Source organism: Ictalurus furcatus, chromosome 13 (genome assembly GCF_023375685.1).
Source record: "Ictalurus furcatus strain D&B chromosome 13, Billie_1.0, whole genome shotgun sequence".
Taxonomy (NCBI): domain Eukaryota; kingdom Metazoa; phylum Chordata; class Actinopteri; order Siluriformes; family Ictaluridae; genus Ictalurus; species Ictalurus furcatus.
Window position 1 is genome coordinate 10,941,031 of NC_071267.1, and position 26,829 is coordinate 10,967,859.

General features: G+C 40.5%; 1 protein-coding gene across 4 annotated transcripts in view; it reads left to right on the forward strand.

Moving 5' to 3' along the window:
• Window positions 1-26,829, forward strand: part of svild (supervillin d) — a 70,781-nt gene that overhangs the window by 36,148 nt on the left and 7,804 nt on the right. For 2 of the 4 annotated variants that reach the window (XM_053639006.1, XM_053639007.1), the window contains exons 4-20: window positions 1,174-1,238; window positions 2,475-2,599; window positions 6,348-6,438; window positions 9,186-9,619; window positions 10,229-10,364; window positions 18,999-19,146; window positions 19,296-19,379; window positions 20,099-20,179; window positions 20,279-20,459; window positions 20,629-20,801; window positions 20,945-21,100; window positions 22,800-22,936; window positions 23,192-23,339; window positions 24,220-24,365; window positions 24,515-24,690; window positions 25,077-25,221; window positions 26,484-26,784. In XM_053639006.1, coding sequence (XP_053494981.1) covers window positions 1,174-1,238; window positions 2,475-2,599; window positions 6,348-6,438; window positions 9,186-9,619; window positions 10,229-10,364; window positions 18,999-19,146; window positions 19,296-19,379; window positions 20,099-20,179; window positions 20,279-20,459; window positions 20,629-20,801; window positions 20,945-21,100; window positions 22,800-22,936; window positions 23,192-23,339; window positions 24,220-24,365; window positions 24,515-24,690; window positions 25,077-25,221; window positions 26,484-26,784 — 2,727 coding nt within the window. The remainder of the gene's footprint in view (window positions 1-1,173; window positions 1,239-2,474; window positions 2,600-6,347; window positions 6,439-9,185; window positions 9,620-10,228; window positions 10,365-18,998; window positions 19,147-19,295; window positions 19,380-20,098; window positions 20,180-20,278; window positions 20,460-20,628; window positions 20,802-20,944; window positions 21,101-22,799; window positions 22,937-23,191; window positions 23,340-24,219; window positions 24,366-24,514; window positions 24,691-25,076; window positions 25,222-26,483; window positions 26,785-26,829) is intronic. The other 2 variants (XM_053639009.1, XM_053639008.1) reach the window with 2 other exon arrangements.

Genomic DNA, 26,829 nt, shown 5'->3' on the forward strand with positions numbered 1-26,829 from the left:
GAGCTTAATTTGGAGCTGCAAGGAAAAGACAAAACCGTGGTCAATATGATCAGCGCAGGTAATGCCTTTAAACGGAAAATGCAACTTCTGTCCTCAAAGCTGCAGTGCCATGATTTTGGGAACTTCCAAAATCTCGCGTCAGATCTGGAGACCCAGCGGAAGGCTTGTGTGCAATTTAACATCGCACGCTACACGGAGCAGATTGACAGCTGTCGGTCAGAGTTTGACAGACGCTTTCAAGACTTTGCTTTACTGGAGCCAGTCGCTACATTCATGTGCTACCCATTTAGAGACAATGTTGAGGTTGATTCACTCGCATCGAAAATTGCAACGCTGTTTCACCTGAACGCGTCTGAAGTGGAGGATGAGATTTTGAAACTACAGAGTATCATTCAGCTGAAGTCCAGGGCTCACGGACAGTTTTGGAACTTACTCACAGGGGAAAAGTACCCAAACATGAGGAAATGTGCAACCTCCTTGACTGCATTATTTGGCTCTACTTATTTATGTGAGTCAGCCTTTTCCCACATGAAGATTATTAAGTCCAAATACCGTTCCACAATGACTGATCATCATTTGGAGGCCTGCTTGAGGCTGGCTACCAGCAGCTACTGTCTATGCAACCCTGGCTAATTTTATTCAGTGTAAGGTGATGACCAAAAATGTACTGAATTGTAGTGTGCCATAAGGGTTCATGCAGTTATCCAAGGTACATGAACATTATTGTGTGTGTATATATATTTGAAGTATACTCAGTATATATATAAATAAATATATGTTTCGCATTTTTAGTGTAGGTAGATCTCTTTGACTGGTCCTGTTAAAAGTAGCTCGCAAGTCAAAAATGTGTGGGCACCCCTGTGCTAGGCAAACGTACTAAACACTAAGCCACCGTGCCTCCACTACCTGCACTAATGCTAATAAAACAAATCTGAAAATATTTGCTGTACCCACACACCACAATCATACTTCAAATACTTTTTTTCATTTTTTTTATTTTTATGTTTGTCATCTATGTCCTTTTCTTTTGCATGAAGAGCCAATAGGTTACATTTGAAAATGAACCAGAACTGCTCTGAGTGTCATACAGCTGCATCTTAGAAAATGACTACAAATTGCAGAATGTAGATAAAACACTAGGATAACATTCTTCTTTTGTTCTTTGTGTGCCAGCAGCTGATGATAAAGAAGATGACGGCTTTAAGACGAGTGCGTCTGCCAGGATGTCTCGCTGTAAAGTAAGTGGGTGGAATTTGACCGATGATCCAGTTTTTCTTACGGTTCATCTTCTGATATCTTGCTTTGTTCCACCGCTGCCTTAATTATACCTTTATTATACCTGCTTTGTTTTAAGGAGAAGCATTTGAGGACCTTATCAGGAATTGCAGCAGCGATCATGCCTAGTATATTACAGAGAGGACCTATTTATCATACAACTGTACTCATTATTGGTTGCAGGTTTACAGTAGCTTTTTTTTTTTTTTTTGGTGAGATACGTTGGCTATTTGAGAAAAATTATATATATATATATATATATATATATATATATATATATATATATATATATATATATATATACACACATAGTGGAGGACTCCCTTTTGTGGTAAAATCATGGAAGCGTGAGTTCATTTGAAGTCATTGGAAGATGTCTCCAGAGTGTATTGTGTTAAGAGCTTGGATAAGTGTCTCCAACGATGTTTTTGAGAACAATGTCTGGCCTTTATTAAAGCTCGTTTTAGATTATCACTGCAAAGCCCCATAAATCCTTTTTTAAAGATACGTGCATTTACCCCAGATGACTATTTTTGGCTTTTACAGTTGGATGACGCCAAAGTCTCCATCCTAGACATTTGGGAATCTCATTTGTCAACCTGTGGACATTGTTTATTATTGGTTTCACACTTGGCAAATAAACTAGTGCTTTTGTTATCATTCTGGCCATGTTTTATCTACTCCACAAGCTCTAAAGGCAGATTATGAGTGATCATTTTGTTGCTTATGACAGAGGTCTCCTTACTTTTTCTTCTCTCTATATCTCTTTTTCTCTCTCTTTCTCTAATTGTCCATCATTGCTCCACCATGATTCACTCTTCCCAACCTCTCTACCCTTTCTTAACTGCCACTTACTCTCATTCAGCTTAAGACACTGTTTTTTCCCATGGTGTGTGTGTTTGTTTGTGTCTGTGTGTGTGTGTGTGTGTGTGTGTGTGTGTGTGTGTGTGTGTGTGTGCGCGTTTTGGGGGTTGTTCTATCTCTAGGAAGCCCTGCTGAGTCCCTCTTGCTATGCCCAGTATGGCTGTGTGACGGGTTTTTTTTTTTAATCCTTGGACTGAATGGCTAATTGTAGAGCTGTTGAATGGCCTGACTCTGGAGGTTTGTTTTGATGTGGAAAGTACCCGTAGTTCCACTCTGTTCCACCCTTTCTTTAATATTCTTCCTTTCACTGGCTTTCTTTCTCTTTCTGTCTCTAGGATTTGGAGACACCTGAAATACCGCCCAGCTCAAAGGCCATCACAGAGGAAACCATGCAGGAAGGTCGCCATGCCAACAGACATAGAGAGCTAATCAGCACTCAGGACAGGCCAACTAAAACCAGGTAAATAAAACAGGACCGAACGTGGCCCAGAAACATTAATACTGGCTGGTTTCTTTGGATTTTGGGCCTGAGACCTAATCTGAGGTGTTCCACTTATCCTTCCTAGGTCATACCATCCTTAGTCATACAATTCAGGTAATTGTCGTCCATTACACCCTGTGGTTCTTTAGCTGTAAAGTCCTTCCTGTTTTGTAGAGAAGGGTTAATCGTGAGTTACGATCATTGCAGATAGGCATCTCTGTGAAGCCGGATGTAGCCTGTTTTTCTGTCTGACCCGTATTCTGTTTGTACGTGTGTGGTGTGTGTGTGTCTGTCTAGATGTCTTTTATGAGATAATGATGCGTGAGGTAATGACATTTCAGAATTTGATTGGCACTCACGCATCGGCAGCCATAGCAGAAGCTGAGTCAGAGAAAACGTGCAAATCTGGTTCTCATTGCAGTGCAGGAAAAGAGATCTGCTTTGCTTCTCTCACTGCTCTGCAATGTGAAATGCTGAGCCTGCCTGCATTGCCCGATTGGCTCCAGCACAGCCTCACGGGACCCTGGGACACTCACTAGAGTTGAACTGAAATACAGTGTGTCTGGCTTTTGTTCATCCAGCTCTGCAGTAAACTTTATTTAAGGTTATTCCAAACTGTCAAATAATTTCCATTTAAAGCCACTTCCAGTGAATTTCAGACCCTTAGATCGGGTCCAAGATAAGATTTAGGCTTTATGCATTTACGTCATGTCTGCAAAGATGCTCACAAATTGTAATCTCTAAAACAGGACATTTTTTTGTGTCGCTTTATTGCAGTTTTGAGATTGCTTACCAAAATGTGGTTAAATATTGTTAGTTAATAAACGTGAATGGGAGCATGTTTTTCTTGGACAGTTCCACACACTGAATGCATTTTCTTATCTACTGTGTGAAAGGCGTGATGGTACAGTGGCCTTGGACTCTGTCCAAGACTCCCAGACAAGGCTATAAGACTCACAGACATTTAGGCAATGACTGACATTACGCACTAAAAGTTCTATTGTACATAAATATGAATTCATTTATAAAATATAGCGCTTTACCAAAAAAATTGTTGTTGAATTGTGAAATCAGAAGGTCATTTTCTTTAACATCATTGCTCTGAGAGTAGTTCTGGCTCTAACATGAATAATAGGTTAATATAAATGCCCAAGTTCTAATAGGATATTGTTTCTATAGTAACAGATAAAAACAAAGAAAGAATGTATAATGGTTGATATGGCGAAGCTTTCTGTTAGGAGACGTCAGTGTAACATTTATGAAAGGAGTATCGGGTGTCAGTGCTTTGTAACAATCAATAAGTTTCTCAACGAGCAAAAGTCTTTAGGAGAGAGGAGTTTGCATTTCCCAGCCTCTCAGTCAGCTGCATTTCTTTGTCTGATTAACTTCAAGAACGAGAATTCAGGAGAGGCTGGTGAGAGAACTGTTTATAACAGAGGTCGGGAGCCTTTTCAGCTGGCAGAGCCATAAAAGCAAATATACTTAGCAAAACAAAAGAAACGTCCTCTCACATTTAACTGCTTTTATTTCCAGCAAATTTCTTACCATGTGTAAATATTTGTATTAACATGAAAATATTCAACAACTGAGACATAAACTGAAGAAGTTTCACAGACTTTTGACGAACAGAAATGGAATAATGAGTCCCTGAACAAAGGAGGGGTCAATATTAAAAGTAACAGTCAGTATCTGGTGTCCTCTAGCAGCTTTAAGTACTACAGTGCATCTCATCCTCATGGACTGCACCAGATTTGTCAGTTCTTGCTGTGAGATGTTACTCCACTCTTCCACCAAGGCATTTAGAAGTTCTCCATCACGTCTGGGGGGACACATGGTTACATGTAATTTTCCACTGCAAGGACGATCAGCTGTCCTTCCTGTCTCCCTGTAGCACTGTCTTAGGCGTCTTACATTACAGACATTGCAGTTTATTGCTCTGGCCACATCTGCAGTCCTCATGCCTCCCTGCAGCAGGCCTATGGCATGTTCACGCAGGTGAGCAGGAACCCTAGGCATCTTTCTTCTGGTGTTTTTCAGAGTCAGTAGAAAGGTCTCTTTAATGTCCTAAGTTATTGTAACTGTGACCTTAATTGCCTACCACCTGTAAACTGTTAGTGTCTTAAGGACTGTTCCACAGGTGCATGTGCAATAATTGATTACGGTTCATTGAACAAGTCTGAAAAACATTGTTTAAACCCTTTCCAATAAAGATCTGTAAAGCTTATTTGGATTTTATAAAACTACCTTTAAAATATAGTCTCCTGAAAAAGGGGACGTTTCTTTTTTGCTGTGTATATATATATATATATATATATATATATATATATATATATATATATATATATATATATATATGTTCTTTTAGCCATTTCACCTTTGTTAAGAAACTGAAAACAGACTGGGTATGTAGTTTTCTACCGATTTATGAATTAGAGCGGGAAATTACCGCTCTACTCCACACTGTTCTGTGAAATTTGAGCTTGTTGTGCCACATCACGGTTGGTTGGTGTATACATGACAAACGGGCATCGATTATGAATTTAAAATATGTATTATATAGAGTTTGAATTGAATTGACACACTAGCATTTGTGAATCGTGACTGTTTTTATTTATTTTTCCCCCGCCGTTGAGCCATAGGCAATCACTGAAAGTGCCATATATGGCTTGTGAGCCATAGTGTCCTGACCCCTGGTTTATAACGTAAACAATAACAGGAACTTGTCTCGCAGTAACCATAAACAGTTAAAAAGTACAATGTGTTGTTCGTTAACAAATTAAAGACAACTGTAACTATTGGCAAATTGCTTCGGGGTATAATAATACACTTCAGACCATGCGGTTACATATAAATATTCTCTGACGTGAAAATATTTTCTTACTTCATTTACTGCACAGAAATTTGCAGTATATCTTATGCTGCAAATTAAAGACAGAAAAAATGTCAACTAAATCTAAACACCACCATGTCTAGCAAATATAAATATAAGTATTGCCATCTCATGCAGTGTGTATTGCATTGTACAGTAAACACCGTCAATCATAAAGCCAGGTTTAAATAACAAACCTTTTAGCTAACAGTCTTTTAGGATGAACACAAAAGAATATGCCAGTCATTTATAGGATGGTGTTGTACTTTACACAGTCAGCAAAGCTCTTCAAACTGGCATCAGTATCTGTTACAGATGGTAAAAGATATATAGGTGGGTGTTTACAGCTGTATATGTATTATCTCAGACGATGATGTATTGGTGGGGTGTGTTCTGTTATCATGTGAATTATGGTAGGAAACTGTTAGAATGTATGTTTTGGGCTGTGTGTGTGTGTGTGTGTGAAGGGGGGGTTGTGCTTGATCTTGGGCTGCTGTTCTTTTTCACTTTTGTTCTACTGGCGGCGGATGCCATCATGACTCACTTTTAATATGTGTAAACATCCACACTGATTAACTTGTCTCTCCAGAGCAGCTCCTCTCACAAACATTACAGAAACTACAAAGTGTCTGTATTCATTCATTTGTCTGCTCGTAGACATACATCATGTGGTTTTCATGTAAACCACAAATTTAAATTGATTGGAGCCCCCCCCCCCCAAAAAAAAACAACAAAAAACAATGATGCAATATGCTGTCTTTAGGATAACCAGATTACTTGTGCTAACCAGAGCTGACGTTTTCTTTAATTTACAGTCTCAAAGGCCTTTTATTTTCTTTGCTCTGGTCTTTGTTGCAGTCAGTTCTTATTGTCTTCATCATCTGAGGAAGAGGAGACAGATGGAGAGAAGAGCAATGAGAAGTCGGAAGCACAGGACGGAGGGAAAAAGGTAAGAGCGTACACTAGAAAGGCCTCTACATTGAGATGATCATGTCACTGACAGGAGTGTTACTAACACTAGGTTTCATCATGAACCATGAACAGGACCTGTATAATCTGACTGACTCGATGCAATTATAATATGACACTTGATGCATTGTGATGCATTCTGGTTCTATATACAAATAATAATTTTAAAAAATTGTCCCCAATTTGGTAACCTGGCATTTCCCATCCACCAGCCAGCTTTCCCGGTCATACGACCGATCCCAACCAGGAAGGGTGAAGGGTCACACATGCTTCCTCTGAGACACATGAAGCCAGCCAATGGCATCTTTTCAAACTTCTGCTCCCGCTGCGTCACAGGGAAACGTAACACCCTCAGATGAAAACAATAGCTGTCCTGTTCTGCATGTATGAGCTCACAGACAGTGGATTGGCCTGGCACTGTTGAGATTCGAATCGACGGTAGGGCGAACACTTTTCTGAAGCACCCCTCGTCGAGCCCCGCTAAATTTTTACTTTAAAACGTCATGTAAAATCTTGCACCTTTACTTCAACACATGCAACACTCAGCGAACCCTGGGTTTTCAACATTTCTTTCACGACCATACTTGCAATTGGCCTGCTATTTTTTTTCCCTCCAGCTCTGGATGCCGAAATACTTGATCTTACTACATTTACATTTATACCTATTCAATTAGCAGACTCTTTTATCCAAAGCGACTTACAAATGAGAAAATACAAGCAAAGCGATAAATCAAGTAGAGAACAATATAAGTAGTGCTACTATACAAGATTTATAATTGAGTTCTTGAGAAGCAAAGTGAGGAGAGTAGAGGTGTAAGAGCCAGAGTAAGTTTTTTTTAGGATAATGTGGGGTTGGTATTTTAGGGGCTAGTTAAGTGTTCGCGGAAGAGGTGGGTCTGTAGCTGTTTTTTGAAGATAGTGACAGCTTCTGCTGTCCGGATTGAGGTTGGAAGTTCATTCCACCTCTGAGGGACAGTTAGTGTGAACGTTCTGGAAAGGGACCTTGTGCCACGCTGAGTAGGCACTACTAAGCGTCGGTCGTTAACCGAACGCAGATTGCGTGAGGGAATGTACGCCTTCAGGAGAGTGTTGAGGTAGGCGGGTGTTGATCCAGACAAGGTCTTGTATGACAAATCTTGCACATGGTTTGTCTCTTATCCAATTATTTTTGTCCTCATAATTCATGAAATCCAAAATCTGCTAGCTAGTATCTAATGCATACATGGCACACATGCTAGCCTGCATCTTTACATTTCACCACCAAGATATGTTAAACGTTTGGCCAAATATATATATATATATATATATATATATATATATATATATATATATATATATATATATATTGATCATTTTTTTTATTATGACTTGTTTCAAATTGTGTTTGCTTGTTTTGTTTTGTGGCTTTACGTTGAACATTTAAATAATCATTTTATTTCAAAGTCTGATCGTGCAGATCTTTAAAGAGAGAACTGAGACACGTATACGAATCTTTTATTATTTTTTCTCATCCCAAGCCCTCTCTGTCTCTTTCCTTCTATTTCTCATTCACTCATGCCCCTGCGTTCCTCTTTCTGTCCTCAGGGTGTGTGTGTGTGTGTGTGTGTGTGTGTGTGTGTGTATGGTGGAGCTGCTGATAAAGCAGGCCCCCAGCTCGGCTTTTCTCTTCCTCTTTTTGTCTCTGGCCAGTGCAAAGGGTAGGATGGGGAATTTGAGGGCCATTGAAGGGAGGAAATGGAGATGGGGGTGTGCTTCTGACAGATAACACCCTCTTTGACTCTACACAGAGGGGCGAACTGCAGGATCTGTTCTTTGTCCTACTGGACATTCATGACCAGATCACAGGAACGTTTCTGTGCAGACATGTGTCGTACAGAGCTTACAGAGATAGTGAACATGTAATAAGCCCTACGCACTTAAACTCCTGGGTTATTATTCAGTTATTCATCTTAAAGCACCTTAATCAGTAACGACTTTGAGTTATTAAGGGTGTAGTTATGAGTGTATGGAACACAAATCTGGTCCTGGGAGATTTTTTTTTTTACCTGAGGAAGTTGTAATTTAAGTGATTACTGTTGATTATAATAAATTATGATTCCAGCATGAATCAGCAAGTCTGAAAAGTAATAATGTCAGAAGTTTGGTATTTGGTTGGGGGTTCGAATACAGCATCTGCCCTGTGTGTGCGGAGTGTTCTCCCCATGCTTGATGGGTTTCCTCCGGGTACTCCAGTTTCCTCCTCCTGTCCAAAGACATGTGTTGTAGGCTGATTCGCATTTCCAAATTGTCCATAGTGTGTGAACGGGTGTGTGAATGTGTGTGAGATTGTGCCCTGTGATGGGTTGGCACCCCGTCCATGGTGTCCCCCACCTCGTGCCCCGAGTTCCCTGGGATAGGTTCCAGGTTCCCCCGTGACCCTGTTTAGGATAAGTGGCATGGAAATTGATATATATATATATATATATATATATATATATATATATATATATATATATATATATAAAATCTTATATACAATATATAAGATCTTCCGATTGATGCCTTACATTACCATATATCCTCTTGCAAAACTAATCTAGCAAATAGTGCTTTAGACAAAATGAACTAATAGCAAGTGTCCTGAGAAAGACACCACTGAGAACCACCATGAGAACCTCAAGTCACCATGAGAACCTCCACTAAGTTGCCACTGAAGTTGTCCTATTCTCCTCTTTGGTCATTTTTTAGGACTCGGCCAGTGAACTTGAGGTTGGTGAGAAACAGTGTACACCAGATATCGAGGAGCCCCACTCAGTTCCCATGCCGACTGTGGCGGTTGAGGAGCAGGAGCCCAAGGTGCTCGCAGCAGGCTTGCAGAGGCAGGACTCGGGTCCACATGGCCTCAGAGGCATCCTAAAGAAGAGCCGCTCTTCCAGCCTGGAGACCGAGCCTGCGCCAGAGATGAGCGAAGCTCATGATAATGATTGTGAGGAGAAGAAGCAGGAGGATAGAACGGAAGAGATAGAAGAGGAGACAAAGGTGGATGGTGGGATAAAGGTCATGCAGAGGGGGAACAGCAGCTCCAGCGATGCTCCACGTTCACCATCTCTGTGTACATCTGAGGACAGTGAGGAGTTGGACAGCAGTCTGGACGGCAGCATGAGCTCCTCTTTCAACCAGAGGTATGATAGGAGGTTAATATGAAAGGGATGTGTAGTGCATTGTGACCAAGAGTAATGGCTGCTAAATTAAATATTGACACTTTATGTTCACTTTAAGTTTGGTGTTCCAGTCAAATTTGTTAACATAGTGCTGAATTCACATTAAACCAGAGACACATTTTTCAGCATAAAAACCTAGAAAATATTAGTGACATGCAAAGGATTAGAGGATGATGCTGTTTTAGACATGGATCCTTGGTGCTAGGCTAGCAGGTTTGCTAAATTAGCTGTTGGTGACAAACAAAATTGTAATTATGTTTGGCTAGTGTTATATACTATGTCATTCATCTCTGAAAATTAAAAAAGCATATACCATACTATATCATTCATCTCTGAAAAACAAGGCTTCAAATGCAAACAATTTGACTACTAGCTAACTTGCAGGCTTTTCAAATTGCATATCATACATATTCATAGGTGTAGAGATGTTCTTACCCCATTGTTAATAAAGACTTTAAGATCACAAATTGTTAAAAAAAATAAAAAAATTATATATATATATATATATATATATATATATATATATATATATATATAATTTATTTATTTTTTTATTTTATTTTTCCACAGGCTGGCTGAGCTGACAGGTAATGAGGAAGATTGGCGCAGTAAGCTGAAGAAAACCAAAGCCAGCAATGCGGTCCAGACGCCCCTGGCCGACCGCTTCAGCCAGCTGCAGGACTCTGAGTGCGCCTGGAAGAAGAAGGTAGACACATACGTGCACAGCAATACACAGCCACACATGCTGAAACAGCTGAGGGTCTGCAATTGGCTGAAAAACTGGGTCAAAGTAATTTGCTGGAGCTAATGTTACTGTAGAGACACACACATTCAAGAATCCCCAAGCAGTAAGATTACAGCAACAAGTCTCTTTATACACTGCATTCATTATGTTACTGTTCATTCCAACAAATACGTGTTATTCCAGTGACATTACGTTTCAGGCACAGCTGGTCAGAATGAGATTATGGAGAAACACGTCTTACTTGTTTTTTTCGACTTAAATCAATAAATAAAAAAGTTAATAAAAAAAGTATTAACCCTTAGCATGTGTGACTACATTTGAACCCATTTTACAAATCTTGTATGGCAATTTTGATACCACTAATCGATATCTTCAACACAACCTCAGCTAATGAAACATGTGACCCAATAAACCTCATTTGTACAAAACATTGTCAAAGATTATATAACTCCAAAGTCCCCAGTTCAATCCTGAGCACAAGTTAATGTCTGTGCGGAGTTTCATGTGTTCTTTTTGTGTCCGTGTGGGTTTCTTCCTTGTGTTTTTTTGGTTTCTTCATTCTGAAAAACATGCTGTTAGGTGAACTGACTAGGCATAATTTCCCCTAGGTGTGAATAAGTGTACTAATGTGTACATGGCTGATGCCCTGTGATAGACTGGCATCACATCTAGGGTATATATCAGGGGGGGGAGTGAAATTTATATCACTATATAATATAATATAATATGATATAATATAATGTAATGTAATGTAATGTAATGTAATATAATACAATGTAATATAATATAATATAATAATATTATAGGCTTAAATTAAATGAAAACCGAAATATAAAAAAATTAAATGAGGCGTAACAAAATGTGTGCGTTTATTTGAGCTCTTCTGTCAGTGAAACAACTCAATACAGCCTTGTTGTGTCTTGTTGTTGCAATGAGAAAGAGCCTGAGGATGCTGTGGGATACGGTGCTGTGATTGACCCACAGAGGGGAGAAGAAGAATTAGTGGATAAAATGAAACACGGTTGCACGCTTCTCTGATGAATACTTTATTTCTTTTGTATAGTATAGTATTGTAAGTGTAGTATACCACAAGCCTATACAACTTTGAAAGAAATACCAGTAGGACGATTACCTAAATAATATGTTAAAAACCTAAATATTAAATAAAAGAAAAAACGCGGCCGGGTGACATGCCTGGGAATGGCTCCTGAGATTTGTAGCGTTTGCCTGTTTACCTCTTATTTTTTTCCCCCACAAAGCTGAAATACGGCTTCATCCAAATTTATTGGTTCACCTCTATCATTAGGCACGAATCCAAAATGTTCCAGATCACCTGTGTAACATTGGGTTTCCCGACAAGATCCACCGCAGTGGCAGAACCCGACATGAAATTGCAGAATTCTGACTGGATTTTTACGCACTCAAACAAACTGTATGATTACGTAATTTGTGTATTAACATAAAATCTCCTGCTATAAATACAAATGAATATTGTACTGTTATTATTATTACACTTGTATACAAAACATTGTACTTTGTACTTGTCATAGTACCCACTCAAGCAGACACATTAACGTGGTGTGTGATGTAACACTACCGCAGGTGGCACTCCAGTAGTTTGCCACCACGGTGGTGTGGTTGTCATGGCCACCGTCAGAGCCCTAGTCTTTGCCAATGTGTACTCTTTAGATCCCTAACTGCCATAAGCCAAAACTTGTTTATACTTTCAAAACAAGGCTGTGTGATGAGTCTTTTACTTCACCAGTTCACTGCTTTTGTGGCTGAGTGGACAAGCTGACTTCCATTCCCAGCCTGAAATGCATATCTTTAAGCATTTATCACCTCCAACTCATTTGTGACTCTGGAATGATGAACTTTAACCTAAATGTTAGAGGATTTTCTTCCACTAATCCTGCCAGTAAGACTTGGCTCTGTGTTGCAGCCTGAACCCCATGCTGAGGTTATCTCTGGCTAAATGATACTATCTATCTCTGAATGAGGAATGTGCTGTATGTTAAATCTGGCAGGAGTAAAAGGTTTGAATATGGAGTTTATAGAGGCTTCTTGAAAAATTGTTGCGCTTGGACAGTTTCATACTTTATGGCCATGTTTACTGGTATAAATAGCTCCAGTATGATTACATCATTTGTGAGAATATATATATATATATATATATATATATATATATATTCCTTTGGGTCTTAATCCTGGGCAATCACTGTAGAGTGTGAACTTGTTTTTAAGCCTGGTTTTAAGTCAGAACTGTTGCTGATTGAACTTTGGAATCAAGGCAAATTTGTGTAGTCTGAGAGAAGTAATCCAAAAGGAAGGCCTCACTTACCAAGCTGAATATGAATGTATTTATTCGTAAATTGTTTGCAGGAGAGTTTACTCAAGAAATGTGGTGCTTAGGAAAATCCAGTTAGTTCAGAAAAATGTTTGTAATATACAAGAGCTCCTGAGTTGGTGCAAATGTACATATAAGGAGACTAATGTGAACCTTGATTGATAGGCTTCAATCGGCTATACTGTAGATAGGCTTAAAACCCAGTCATTAATTACTTTCCATAAATTAAGACAAAACTAGCCATTCAATTAAGAAAAACGAATTAAAGGACGAAGAGCTAGTATGTATATGTGGTAACCAGGGCCCTGCAGTGGCTGAGCTGCATTATTGGAAGATTTAGCCCTTAGGTCTTTTATGATCTTTTGCCTCCTTCTAGTCATTTTGTCATTTTCAGTTCTGAGCTTTGCCTTTTTATGGAGTTTTGCGGGCGACACAGGATATAAATCTGCTGTGTTGTGCACACGTTTTGTATTTTAGGGGTGATTGGCATGTGCGGATGAAGAAATTCAGCATTACCAAAACTTTTGTAAATCTGTCCGTACTTTTTTGTTCAGTTAGGCGCATGAACATATTTACACAAAACTTTACTCAAAGATTGATAAAGGAGGCCTAAACAGTTAGGTGACCAGATGAACCTCTGACATCAGAAGCTGACAAACCAATTTCCCAATGTCATAAACTGATTTTAAAAATGTGTACATATGTTTTGCAACAATGGTGCGTAAAGAGCATGTTATATGGACAGACTTGTTGGATGGAGGCAAGGCTGATAAAGCCATAGCAACAACATATAGTTGAGGTCACACATTTATATACGTGTTGCAGAATCTGAAAAACGTTAATAATTAAACAAAAAAAAAGTGCATATATAAAAATTGCATATATATGCTTCATTCTTTATTCTGTGTGCTGTTACCTGGATGATCAAGACTGTTTTATGTTTTCTGGTAGTTGTTCAGTTAAGCTGCCCACTGTTCTTCAGAAAAATCCTCCAGGTCCTGCACATTCTTTACTTTTCCAGCATCTTCTGCATATTTCACCCCTTTCCAACAACAGCTATATGATTTTGAGATATTTTCACACTCAGCACAACTGACGGACTCGTACACAACTATTCAAAAGGTGCAAACATTCACTGATTGATTCTGGCAACACGATACATTAAGAGCCGTAGGGGTGTAAACTTTTGAACAGGATGATCGGTGTAAATTGTTATTATTTTGTCTTCTGGGAAACATGTAACTATCTTATCTAGCTTCTGAAGGGCGATATTAAATGGAAAAATAAATATCGTTAAACAAAATCCAGGCAACAACTCACAGCATTAAGAATCAAGCGTGTGTAAACTTTTGAACTCATTTCATTTGTGTAAATTCAGTTATTATTGTGTCTTGTAGACTATATGTAAATACATATTATGTGAAATAGCTTATTCAGGGCAGTACTAAATAAACTATTTTAAAATAGCAATTTTTATAATCCCTCTTTTTCTTTTTTTTTTTAAATTATTAATATTCTGCAAGGCGTGTAAGCTTAAACTGACCTCAACTGTGTGCACCTGTATAATATGAGTAGGAGTAATTGTATGTTGTGGGTGAGCAGCAGGCACTATTTTAGAACAAGACTGTGCAGTGTAAACCTGATCTACAAAATGTAATGTTTGAAGGGACACACTGGGTGTTAATCTGAGTAGGCTGGAGAGTTAGTATATTGTAGTTGTTCAGTAAAATGTGGTGGGTACAGATGGTATTTTGTACAGGGATTCACCATTGAATCACTGCAGGGGGCAGTTGTGGCTTGTCGGTTAAGGCTCTGGGTTACTGATCAGAAGGTTGGGGGTTCAAGCCCCAGCACTACCAAGCTGCCACTGTTGGGCCCTTGAGCAAGGCCCTTAACCATACCTGCACCAGGGGTGCTGTATCATGGCTGACCCTGCACTCTGACCCCAACCTCCTAACATGCTGAGATATGTGAAGAAAAGAATTTCACTGTGCTGTAAGGTATATGTGATTAATAAAGACTCATTATCATTATTATGGATTTGAGGAGTTTGTGAAATCTTAGATACTTCCTCTGAAGCAGATGTTGTCTCTCTACCATCCATTTCCTGTACAGATGACATGGTCTATCTGCTAGCATCAGCTGTGTCCTGTTAGGAAGGCTTACAGCTTACAACATTCAGACAGAAAATGGATTGGTGTTGCTGTTTTATCCACTGTGTTAAAGTGTATAAAAGCAAGAGGTTATACACTAGCGTTTACAGCTTGACAGAATGTTAGATGATTTGCTTCATACCAAATGACTTACTGAAATGATGTATCACTTTTCTGAAGTCTTGCCCCTTAGGACGTATGGTGCAGCTTTTCACATGAATCAAGTCATTGGAAAATTGTCCAAGTCACATATCTCCACAATCTTTCTTCCACTTTAGATTAATCAGAGAAAAATCCGTCTTCTTTATTACTCTCACACTCATACTCCCTCTGTGCAAGCTCTCTGGAGAGGAATTTGACAAGTGTCAGCTCAACCAAAACAGGGTCGAGTGAAAACCCAGAGGTAACACCATCTTATGAGAAATCAGCTCCAGAGCCATAAAAATGACCTCAGCTCAGCCTATTATCCACATGCACCTGCTATTGAGCTCTTCCACTCCGCTCTCCAATTTACTTTGCTCAGTTCTTATACTGTAAGCTATAGAGTATTTCTCATAGTTAACCATTTAAAGATGTTACATAATTCCTTTCCTGTGGTTCTTTTGCTTTCTTTTGCTGCCTTTCTGACTCACATTTTTGTATCCTCTACAGTTTATATTCTCCTTCCTTCCCTACTTTAGGCTTCTGTCCTGTCTTCTTCCTATCCTCCCTCTCAGCTTCTGCTTAGCCTATAGTTCTTTATCGTCAGGTGAGTTTTTACGTGTCTTTTTTTTTTTTTAATGCATGGACATAGCTTTTTTTTTTTTGCATGTGTCTGAGTGTGTGATGCATGCCACATTTTCTTGTCCATAGATCTGCTTCATGAACATGACTGTAGTTGGAAATAATCCAGTCCTATTCATATGTTTTCTGTCAATACTTCATGCTTTAGGGTTTGGGTTATCCTTGTTTGTTTGGAGAGGTATTGTTTAGAGGCTATTGGCTGTTCTCCAAGAGCTTTATTTATTTATTTATTTTTTACTATGCCTCTCTTTGAGTACGACTGCACCTCTGGGAATGGAAATGGATCATTGTTCAGTTGTGGCTCAGCATGAGTTCTCGGGAAAATGCTGTCTTCCTGTGAGGCTCAGGGGCTCACAGTCGCTAACAGCAATTTTCCTGGCATAATTGACTCCAGCAACGCGATTCGTGTGTATGTTTAAGGCACCCAAACTTCATCAAATACAATTTATCCCAAGGCTCGAATCGTTAAACGCAAGAATTTACAAGCTCAATGTATTTTTTCACTCAGGCACTGCCAAGGACACCTGCAATGACCGCATGTTCTAAAGTTCCAGATGTTGAGGGGCACGGGCCGTGTGTTTCTTGGGCTCCGTCTCTTTCATGCTTGCACCTCTGGGTCCGTACTCACACTTGCACACAGAGAGGTCGTCTCCAGCGGTGTATTACCTGTGATTATTGTTACATGCAAACCTTATTTCTGAAAAGCCTGATTCAATATGAGGTGGTGGCTGACTAATGTTGACAGGCTAGTAATTTATTCCTGCTGCAGGATTATGGCTCACGATGAAGTCTCTTCGGGGAACTGAAGTGAATTGAATTGTTTTATGGTTTTCTGCAGGGTCACAGTCATACTCGTCTGGCTTTTCTCACAGGGTCATTATGAAGTAATCTGTTTTACTGTGTGTCTATCGGAGAGCTGGCTCACGCAGCGCAGACTGAAAAGTCCCTTGCCTTTATTACACCAGGTGGGACAGAGCCTTGAGTAATAACAGTAATCATTTCTGCACCTCCTCATTTCTATGCCGTTTGACCACTCAGTGTTTGGTAGTACTAATGAAAATGACCTCTGGATGATATCCACTAAATGCTTTCCTGCCTAATGGGTCCAGACGCTGCCATAGTAGGGATCATAAATTCCTTGGACAGACATTTATTATAGCATGTCGGCAGTGAGGGCCTTTTACGATTGAGAGGAAGAGACAGACAAAGTAAGGATAATAGAAATGTCTTGCTCTAAATGAGTGGGACTGCGTGGCTACTAACGAATAATGGTAAGTAGTTCAAAAAGAAAATTGACATGAATTATAACAGCAGCATGACTGGTGATTCTCAGGGTGCTGTTTACTATACTGTACATCCATCCATAGATTAATTCATTTTGTTGGTAGGATTTTCAGTACTAGGGCTCTTGTTATGGGCAAATCATTTTTGTGCGCGCTCATTAGTGCTGCAGTTGAGAGAAATGTATGTCTCACAGCTGAAAGCGTGTCTGGCAGCTTAATTCTCAAAGGTGTAATTGTTCTCTTTGGTGGAGAATATTTCATCTTTTTAGATAGAGATGTACAGCTACAGTATCTCACAAAAGTGAGTACACCCCTCACATTTTTGTAAATATTTGATTATATCTTTTCATGTGACAACACTGAAGAAATGACACTTTGCTACAATGTAAAGTAGTGAGTGTACAGCTTGTGTAACAGTGTAAATTTGCTGTCCCCTCAAATAACTCAACACACAGCCATTAACGTCTAAACCGCTGGCAACAAAAGTGAGTACACCCCTAAATGAAAATGTCCAAATTGGGCCCAAAGTGTCAATATTTTGTGTGGCCACCATTATTTTCCAGCACTGCCTTAACCCTCTTGAGCATGGAGTTCACCAGAGCTTCACAGGTTGCCACTGGATCCTCTTCCACTCCTCCATGACGACATTACAGAGCTGGTGGATGTTAGAGACCTTGTGCTCCTCCACCTTCCGTTTGAGGATGCCCCACAGATGCTCAATAGGGTTTAGGTCTGGAGACATGCTTGGCCAGTCCATCACCTTCATTCTCAGCTTCTTTAGCAAGGCAGTGGTCATCTTGGAGGTGTGTTTGGGGTCATTATCATGCTGGTATACTGCCCTGCGGCCCAGTCTCCGAAGGGAGGGGATCATGCTCTGCTTCAGTATGTCACAGTACATGTTGGCATTCATGGTTCCCTCAATGAACTGTAGCTCCCCAGTGCCGGCAGCACTCATGCAGCCCCAGACCATGACACTCCCACCACCATGCTTGACTGTAGGCAAGACACACTTGTCTTTGTACACCTCACCTGGTTGCCCCCACACACGCTTGACACCATCTGAACCAAATAAGTTTATCTTGGTCTCATCAGACCACAGAACATGGTTCCAGTAATCCATGTCCTTAGTCTGCTTGTCTTCAGCAAACTGTTTGCGGGCTTTCTTGTGCATCATCTTTAGAAGAGGCTTCCTTCTGGGACGACAGCCATGCAGACCAATTTGATGCAGCGTGTGGCGTATGGTCTGAACACTGACAGGCTGACCCCCCACCCCTTCAACCTCTGCAGCAATGCTGGCAGCACTCATACATCTATTTCCCAAAGACAACCTCTGGATATGACGCTGAGCACGTGCACTCAACTTCTTTGGTCGACCATGGCGAGGCCTGTTCTGAGTGGAACCTGTCCTGTTAAACCGCTGTATGGTCTTGGCCACTGTGCTGCAGCTCAGTGTCAGGGTCTTGGCAATCTTCTTATAGCCTAGGCCATCTTTATGTAGAGCAACAATTCTTTTTTTCAGATCCTCAGAGAGTTCTTTGCCATGAGGTGCCATGTTGAACTTCCAGTGACCAGTATGAGGGAGTGTGAGAGCGATGACACCAAATTTAACACACCTCGTCCCCATTCACACCTGAGACCTTGTAACACTAACAAGTCACATGACACCGGGGAGGGAAAATGGCTAATTGGGCCCAATTTGGACATTTTCACTTAGGGATGTACTCACTTTTGTTGCCAGTGGTTTAGACATTAATGGCTGTGTGTTGAGTTATTTTGAGAGGACAGTAAATTTACACTGTTACACAAGCTGTACACTCACCACTTTACATTGTAGTAAAGTGTCATTTCTTCAGTGTTGTCACATGAAAAGATATAATCAAATATTTACAAAAATGTGAGGGGTGTACTCACTTTTTTGAGATACTGTATATTGGAGGCACAATCTAGTGTCACAAAGTCTGACAACGTATAATAATTTAGTTTTTTCATTCTGACTTCCTCTGATCTCTTGTTCTCTTTCTCTCTGCAGAAATCTTCAGCCGAGGTAGAGACAAAAATGTCCCTAGCCCAGCGGATGAAGATCCTGCAGGAGAAGGAAGAGCAGTGGAAAACCAAAGGGAAAGGAGCTGCCAACGACTCCACACAGTTCTCTGTGGCTGGACGCATGGCCAAGAGAGGTATACTATACGCTCGTCTACATGCAGATATGTTGGCTCTGTTTACTTTGTCCACAATACACTACACTGAAATAATTTCATCTTCATGAGGATTTTATATCCCCTCTTACTTCAAGCAGTTGACTGTGGTGCATCTGTTTTTCCATCAGGCCTTGTATCCCCCACTAGAGATGATGTGCCTGTTATCCTCAGCAAGAAAGCAAGTCACAGCACACCAATCAAGCCTTTAGAAGGTAAAGCCTCAATGATAGGGATGTAAATACAAATATATTATTCAGACTGGACAGATAATGTGTTCGAAATGGGTACCAATACAGATACAAATAGGAGGTGGACTTTTATTTACTTTCATGTAGGCACAAGCAAATAGTCAGGTATGTGGCTGGAATAAAGACCATATTCATTAATATGATTGTTCAATGGTGTATTTAGAAAGTGAATATGGCTACCAGTTTGTTTATATTTTAATATAATAAAAGCAACTGAATTCATTAGAAAATATTTTGTGCAGGTAGAAACAAAACTATTCATTTACTTCACTGGAAAAAAAAATTCTGGTTTACGGCCACGCCCATGTTGGGTTTAAATATAGGGTTAGGGTTAGTTTCCTCCAGGTACTCCGCTTTCCTCCCTGGTCCAAAGGCTGATTGGCATTTCCAAGTCGTTCATACTGTGTGAATGGGTGTGCGATTGTGCCCTGCGATGGATTTGCTGCCCATTCAGGGTGTCTCCCTCCCTGTGTCCCCGAGCTTCCCGGGATAGGCCCCAGATGACCTTTGCGACCCTGTGTTGGATAAGCAGCATGGAAAATGTATAGATCGATAGATGACAAAATATGATAACATATTTAAAGTCAATCTAAACCGAACTCATTTATTATCTCACACTGGGAAAAAAATGAAGGTTTGATGCCCTTACAGCTTATCTCAGTGCATATTGATGTTTTCCGCAGAGATCTCCACTCGACCTGATGCTGAGGGCGACAAGCGGCTTGACAAACTGGAGTCCTTTTTAGACAAACTTCACAGTAAAGGTTATATCTTATGACTTATTTCTCAGATATTCTTGTCTATTAAGAGATCAAATCTAAGCAGTATAGAAGTGTCTGATGTGTGTGTGAATGTGCCTGCAGGTGTGAGCAGTAAGCCTTCTACCATCGAGGTGACGGAGGAGAAGGAGAAGGAGGTGATGACCCTGGATGATGACGAGACCTTTCAGCGTTTTTTCAAGTCCATGTCCCCCACAACTCTGAGCGCAAACTTGCTATTGGATGAAGAGGAGGACTTCAGTGCTCTCCAGTTCGACTCTCCAAAGTAAGCGGCATCTTTATTCTTTGAGACGTCTCCTTTATTTTATATCTCCTCTTGTCATTTGTCCACAAACCCCATCTGTCTCGGAAGATTTGTCTGACCTTCTTTTTTGGTTTAGAAGTTTGTACACACTGTTTCTGACAAGTTGTTTGTGTGTGGCCCCCCCCACCAGGTTAACCACATCAGTAGCAGAGCACAGGCGGTCAGTGAGGCCCTCCCGTAAAACAAAAGGCTCGAGAAACCCTCTACGTGCCCTGGCAGCTCGAGACGACCTGAGACAGGCTTACACTGAGCAGAGACTCAACATAGCAACCATAGAGGCCAAGAGGATCCAAGTGGAGAGGAGTGAGACTTTAAATCACATTTTAACCACTGAATACTTTCCACATGAGATGAACTGAAGTTATTTAAACAAATTTCTTTAATAACGTTAAATATATGTTTCCTTTTTTTTCTTTTTTTTTTTCCTCACGCTGACGTGTTCTCAGTGGCCAAACACTCAAGACTGGCTGGTTGTGCCTTAGCCGGACTGGCAAGTAAAGAAAACTTCAGGAACGTAAACCTGCGAAGCGTAAAGTCCACTGAAGTGGTGACCAACAACAGCGCCGTGCCTTTTCACAAGCTCATGCTCATCCACATCAAAGGTGGGAGTCTCTGAGGGCAAAGCTAAATGACAGGGTAGGAAGGACATGAAGGCAAGAGCTGAGGTTCATTACTGAACAACATGTAGTCCTTAAAAATGCCTTTTAATTGTTTGTATGTTTGTATCGGTTTGTGAGGACCAGATTGCCCCCATAAAGTCCGGAATACCTGATCATTTAGATTTTTGGGGACATCATTATTAGTGGTAGGTGGTATATTGGTATAAATACCTCCTGCAGTTGACAATTTTTAGAATATTTTCAACTGCAGTTCAGCAAAACTCATGTTTATATTTGTCCTATAACATCCTATACTTATCACAAACCTGCGGCCTCACTGAGATTGCTTTAACCGTGGCCGATGCTTTTTGCATTGGTTGTTGTGCAAACTTCATTGGAAAGGTCTTCAGTGACTTTTGGAGTGATTTCTATTGAACTTTTAATAAAATATTAACAGCAGTAAACTAAATAAAGTAAATTATTTAGTTTAAGGCCAAGGTATTCTTTGGTTTGTTACCTTGGTGTTTTTACAAACCTGTTGAAATGTGTTTATGGTTCATCCAGATGCATGAAAGTCTTTAAAAAATGTGACATTTTTCATGTTTTCAGGAAGCAAAACAATTCCATAGTTTTGTCATTTTTTCCAACAAGTTTAATTTTACGTACGTGTTACGTTTTATATTCTTCGTGTATAAGGAATACGTACAATACACATACGTGTTTTATACTCCTTATACATGTTTTACATACGCGTGTTATATTCCTTATACACGTTTTACATACGTTATTTATATAGCACTCGACATATATCATATCTACAGAGTGAATAATTACCAGCTGATAGTTCAACTCAAATTTGCTAGGAAATGACATTTAGTGCCCATTGTTACAGCAGATCTTATCATTTGTGTTAAACAGCCTCCAATGGTATTAATACACTTTTCAGTATTGCAGTAAAATGCTATAAATAACAAACTGACAGTTAGCATAAAGAGTTCAAAATCAGCAAAATCATTTAACTGCCTTTTTTTTCCCTTAAATGGGGTCATTCCATGTCACGTGGTTCAATACAGGCTGCTTGACTAGTTTTAATTTTCAAAATTATTTTTTTATTATTTTTGAGTGATTACCTGTATGCATTGCAAAACCACAATTATTATTATTATTATTTTACTTGGTTTAACTACGAGGGCCATCTTTGTGTCATGGCACACAACAAATTTTGGTTATACAGCTGTTTACGGAAAACTTAATATCTCGGCTCAGGATGGTCCTAGCCCCATGGAACCAAAACTGATCCCTAGAGGACATTACAAGGTACATGAACATATATAAACATTAGACTTAGAACTTAAGTCCAACTGTAATGTTCAATATTGCTCACAGTTCCATACGGTAGTTGAGGTAATCACAAAAAAATGAGGAGAATTGAAAACGGTTATTTGGACCACTTATGTTTGGACCACTTGATATGGACTGACCCAAAGCTGATTTGAGTTACTGGGAAAGTAACGCTAATTATTCGACTTGAAAGTTCTGGGAAAATGGTTGAATTTCATTTTAGAAAAGCTGTATGAACTCTGATTGTTTTTGTGTGGTAAGTTCCTGAAAAACTAAACAAGCTGAAATATTTTAGAAGAATAGAAGAACCTAACAAAGAGTGTGTGTGTGTTTGTGTGTGTGTGTGTGTGTGTGCGCGCAGGGCGCAGGCACGTTCAGGTGCGTCTGGTGGAGCCCACAGCCCGCTCTCTCAACAGCGGTGACTGTTTTCTACTAATCACCCCAAATCACTGCTTCCTGTGGTGTGGCGAGTTCGCCAACGTTATCGAGAAGGCCAAGGTACTAGCATACACCCTGAATTTATATACACTGCACTGTTTTTTCTAAACAGGTTTTACTCTCAGGCTGTTTAGTTCCCTGCAAAAATCCTATATAAACAGTTTGAAGGGTAGAGTGATGCTCATAGTCTCTTTTATAACTCTCTTTCATTCACTGCTGAGTCACACCACAAGCTTCAAGGGTGTTTTAGATTAGCGCTCACACACAATGCGTGCTCTGTGTGTGTGTGTGTGTGTGTGTGTGTGTGTGAAAAAGGGCTCAGAGATGGCGCAGTATGTCCAGGCTAAGAGAGACCTCGGCTGTAAAGCCCCACAGGTCACTTTGCTGGAGGAAGGCATCAACACAAACAGCCGCTCTGCCAAGGACTTCTGGAACCTTCTTGGAGGACAAGCTGAGTACAGAGGTGCTAAGAACAGACATGCACACTGAAACACACACAGAGCAAATGTGTGCATATGGAGCACAGATGCCGAGTTGAGCCCAACCATTACGCACTCAGTAAACACACTCAGTCATACGAGTACAAAGTGCTGACTGATGGACTTAGAGCATAGAACAGCCACTTTAAGCTCTCATTAGAGCTGAGCTCTTTGACAAACAAGCACCTAAAAGGTGGAGTTAAGTCAAATTAATGCAGTATATAGTATATCTTACTTTTATTAAATTTCAGGTGAAGCGCTGTTTATATATATATACTCTTTTGAGAAGTATATAGGAACATGTATGTGTGTGCTTTAAGTACAGTTCATAAATAAATTGTAAAGTAAGTCAAATGAAATATCATCTATTTAAAGTAATACAGCGTTTTGCAAACTAATCTCAAGCCACAGCACCTCGAGTGAATGAGCAACGAACACAAACAATCATTTTGATGTTTCCCCCCTTCCAATTCGAAAAGGACACAGTTAATGGTACGTCAGTAAGCACTTTTAGAAATTCTTCAACAAATGTATTTTTAAATGAATCCACTTGCATCCACTTGAGGCAGGATGCAAGTATGTAAACTCAAAATAGCTTTCATCATGCTGTTGAAGCACAGCGATGCTGTGAAGAAACTCCAGGGCACACATAGACAAACACAAACAAACTAATCATGGACTAACACAGTACACGTGCACACATTGAGGAAACCGACCAATGGCAGGGTGTGGGATGGAGAACAAGAGGGGATTTGTGACAATAATTCATCCTTCCAGACCAACATAATCAGAGAAAAAACACAACTAAGCAGACAGTGTACTACTAATGCAGTATTAATTGTGTGTGTGTGTGTGTGTGTGTAGCTGCCGGGGATCCAGATGAAGATGAACTTTATGAGAACGGCATCGTGGAGGCAAATGGTATCTACAGGGTGGTGGAAGACAAGCTGGTGCCTTATGAGGACGCCTGGGCCTCCATCCCCAGTGTGACTCTGCTCAACTCCAAAGAGGTCAGTCCTCTCTTTCTACACGTTCACTGTGTCTGTATCTTTTTACATGGTGCCATTGTTTAGAGCTACAGTATGACTGTTTCACTGCTTTATGATTGTTGTGTGTGTGTGTGTGTGTGTGTGTGTTTTTGCATGCGTGTGTGAGCCAGGCCTTGGTGTTTGATTTTGGCAGCGAGGTGTATGTGTGGACCGGGAAGGATGTGGCTCTGAGTGACAGGAAGGTGGCAGTGCAGCTGGGCAAACAGCTCTGGTGCGGAGCCTATGATTACAGCACCTGCAGGGTCAATCCCCTGGACTCCTCCTCAGCCAATAAGGATCTCCCTCAGTGAGTCATCCTTCTACTGGGCTTCATGTTGCAGCATGTGTTCCAACTGACATAACATCATTCAAATGCTTGATTACTACTTACACTTTCACATCCACTAACCACAATCATTATCCTCATGCATGAAGCTTAGTTTACGGAGTCATTTGGACAGAAAGATGTATCAAAAAGCTTTGGGGATAGCTCACATATTCAGGCCATGGAACTTCTGGAGAACAGATTTGTATAAAAAGCATGCGTGTCATTACTTTCCCATTACTCTACTGATAAAGTAATACTGCCCCCATCTGGTGACTTCAGTTATAACAATGAACAGTGAATGGTTAAATGGTTTTCCAGTCTTGTTCTCTCACCTGCTGTCTCTCCTTGTGTGTGTGTGTGTATAGACAAGGTGAGGGCAGGCCAAGTTGGGCTCTGTTTGGACGGCTTTCAGAGCATAATGAAACAGCTCTGTTCAAGGAGAAGTTTCTGGACTGGGCAGAGCGTAAACCGAGCAAAGAGGAGCCAGCAGTGGAGGAGGTGAAGGTGAGAGTTAGTAAGAATTACACATGCAGTTACACCCCCACGCGCATGCACAATGGTATATTGCACTACAGTGTGTGCAGGACTACACAGTAATGACTTAAATGTTAATCATGATTCTTTTCGCTCAACATTTAAATTGATTTTTAATTTTTGGATTCGATTTGAAAAAATTTCTCCCTAATTTGAACCCACCCACCATCCACCTCTCCCCTATCATATGAAGTTAGCACGTTTGCCTCGCATTTCCGGAGTTGGGGGTTCGAATCTCAGCACTGCCCTGTGTGCAGGGAGCTTGCATGTTCTCCCTTTACTTCGGGGATTTCCTTCGGTTACTCCAGTTTCCTCCCCCAATCCAAACCGTGCGTTGTAGGTTGATTGGCATTTCCAAATTGTCCATAGTGTGTGCGATTGTGCCCCGTCTTGTGCCTCAAGCTCCCTGGGATAGGCTCGAGGCTCCTCCGTGACCCTGTGTAGGATAAGCAATATGGAAAATAGATGGATGGATAAACAAACAAAAAAAATATGCAAGCAAGTAAGTTGTCAGAGTACGCGGTCATGGCTATCGTAGGTCATTTATCGTAGTTCATTTTAGTTTTACCTGTATATCTGGATCAAACTTAGAGTTATCCACTTACAGGCTATCATTATCTCTTGAGTTAAAATAGCTTCACAATTGGGCAAAAATACAAAATTTCCTCAACAAGGATAAATCAGTGACCATCGTTCACTAGCTTCCATCCAAATGACATAACAAATAATTACCAACCTCACCTGTTTAGCAAGAGAACAATCTAAAACTGTTATAGTATTATATAAACTCATACACTCGCACACTGACTCCTGTTGGGTTTGCTTGCCCTTTCACACTCTTACTCATTCTCTCTCATGATTGGCTGCCTGTCACCATGGAGTCAGACTTCTTTCATGCCTAAAGCTGAAGTGTCATGTCGTTTGACGTATCTGAGCTGTGTCAAACGTATCAAACGTCCTGCCAATTCCCACATTTACTGTAAATGACTATTACAGCATTGTCAGAGTGACTCACTGCAGCTCAGGAACATCAAGAACATCATTTTTAATAAAAAAAAAAAAACCCGAATAAACACCAAAATCAGTAACTTAACAATAGTTAAGTCACTTAATTATCACAGTAGATTATGCTTAATTAATTGAGGAAGTCACAAACTGTGGTCAGATTTACAATACTCATGCAATTATTCATTGAGTGTGTGTGAAGTGTGGTCTGTGCGTCTCTCGTCTACGTGCAGAGTCCAGTACAGCAGCACTTCTCTGCCACCCAGGACTCGGACCTGAAGCCGTGTGATGTAAAGACTCTGCTGGATGGAGGAGAAAATCCTCTGAAGATGGTCTTAGAGGGTGTAGATGTGCAGAGAGGTTATGGATTGGTCAGCTCAGAAGACGGACGGCAGGCGCAGTTAGCCACGGTGGCAGTAGACGCCTGGCACATTCGCGAGTTTGATGATTTCGAGATCCCGGCCGAGAGCGTGGGTCAGCTGCACGAGGGTGACACGTACGTCATCCGCTGGAAGTACTCCATCACCAGTGTGGGTGAGTGAGACATGATGGATACCGAAGTTCTGTTTCATACTGAGA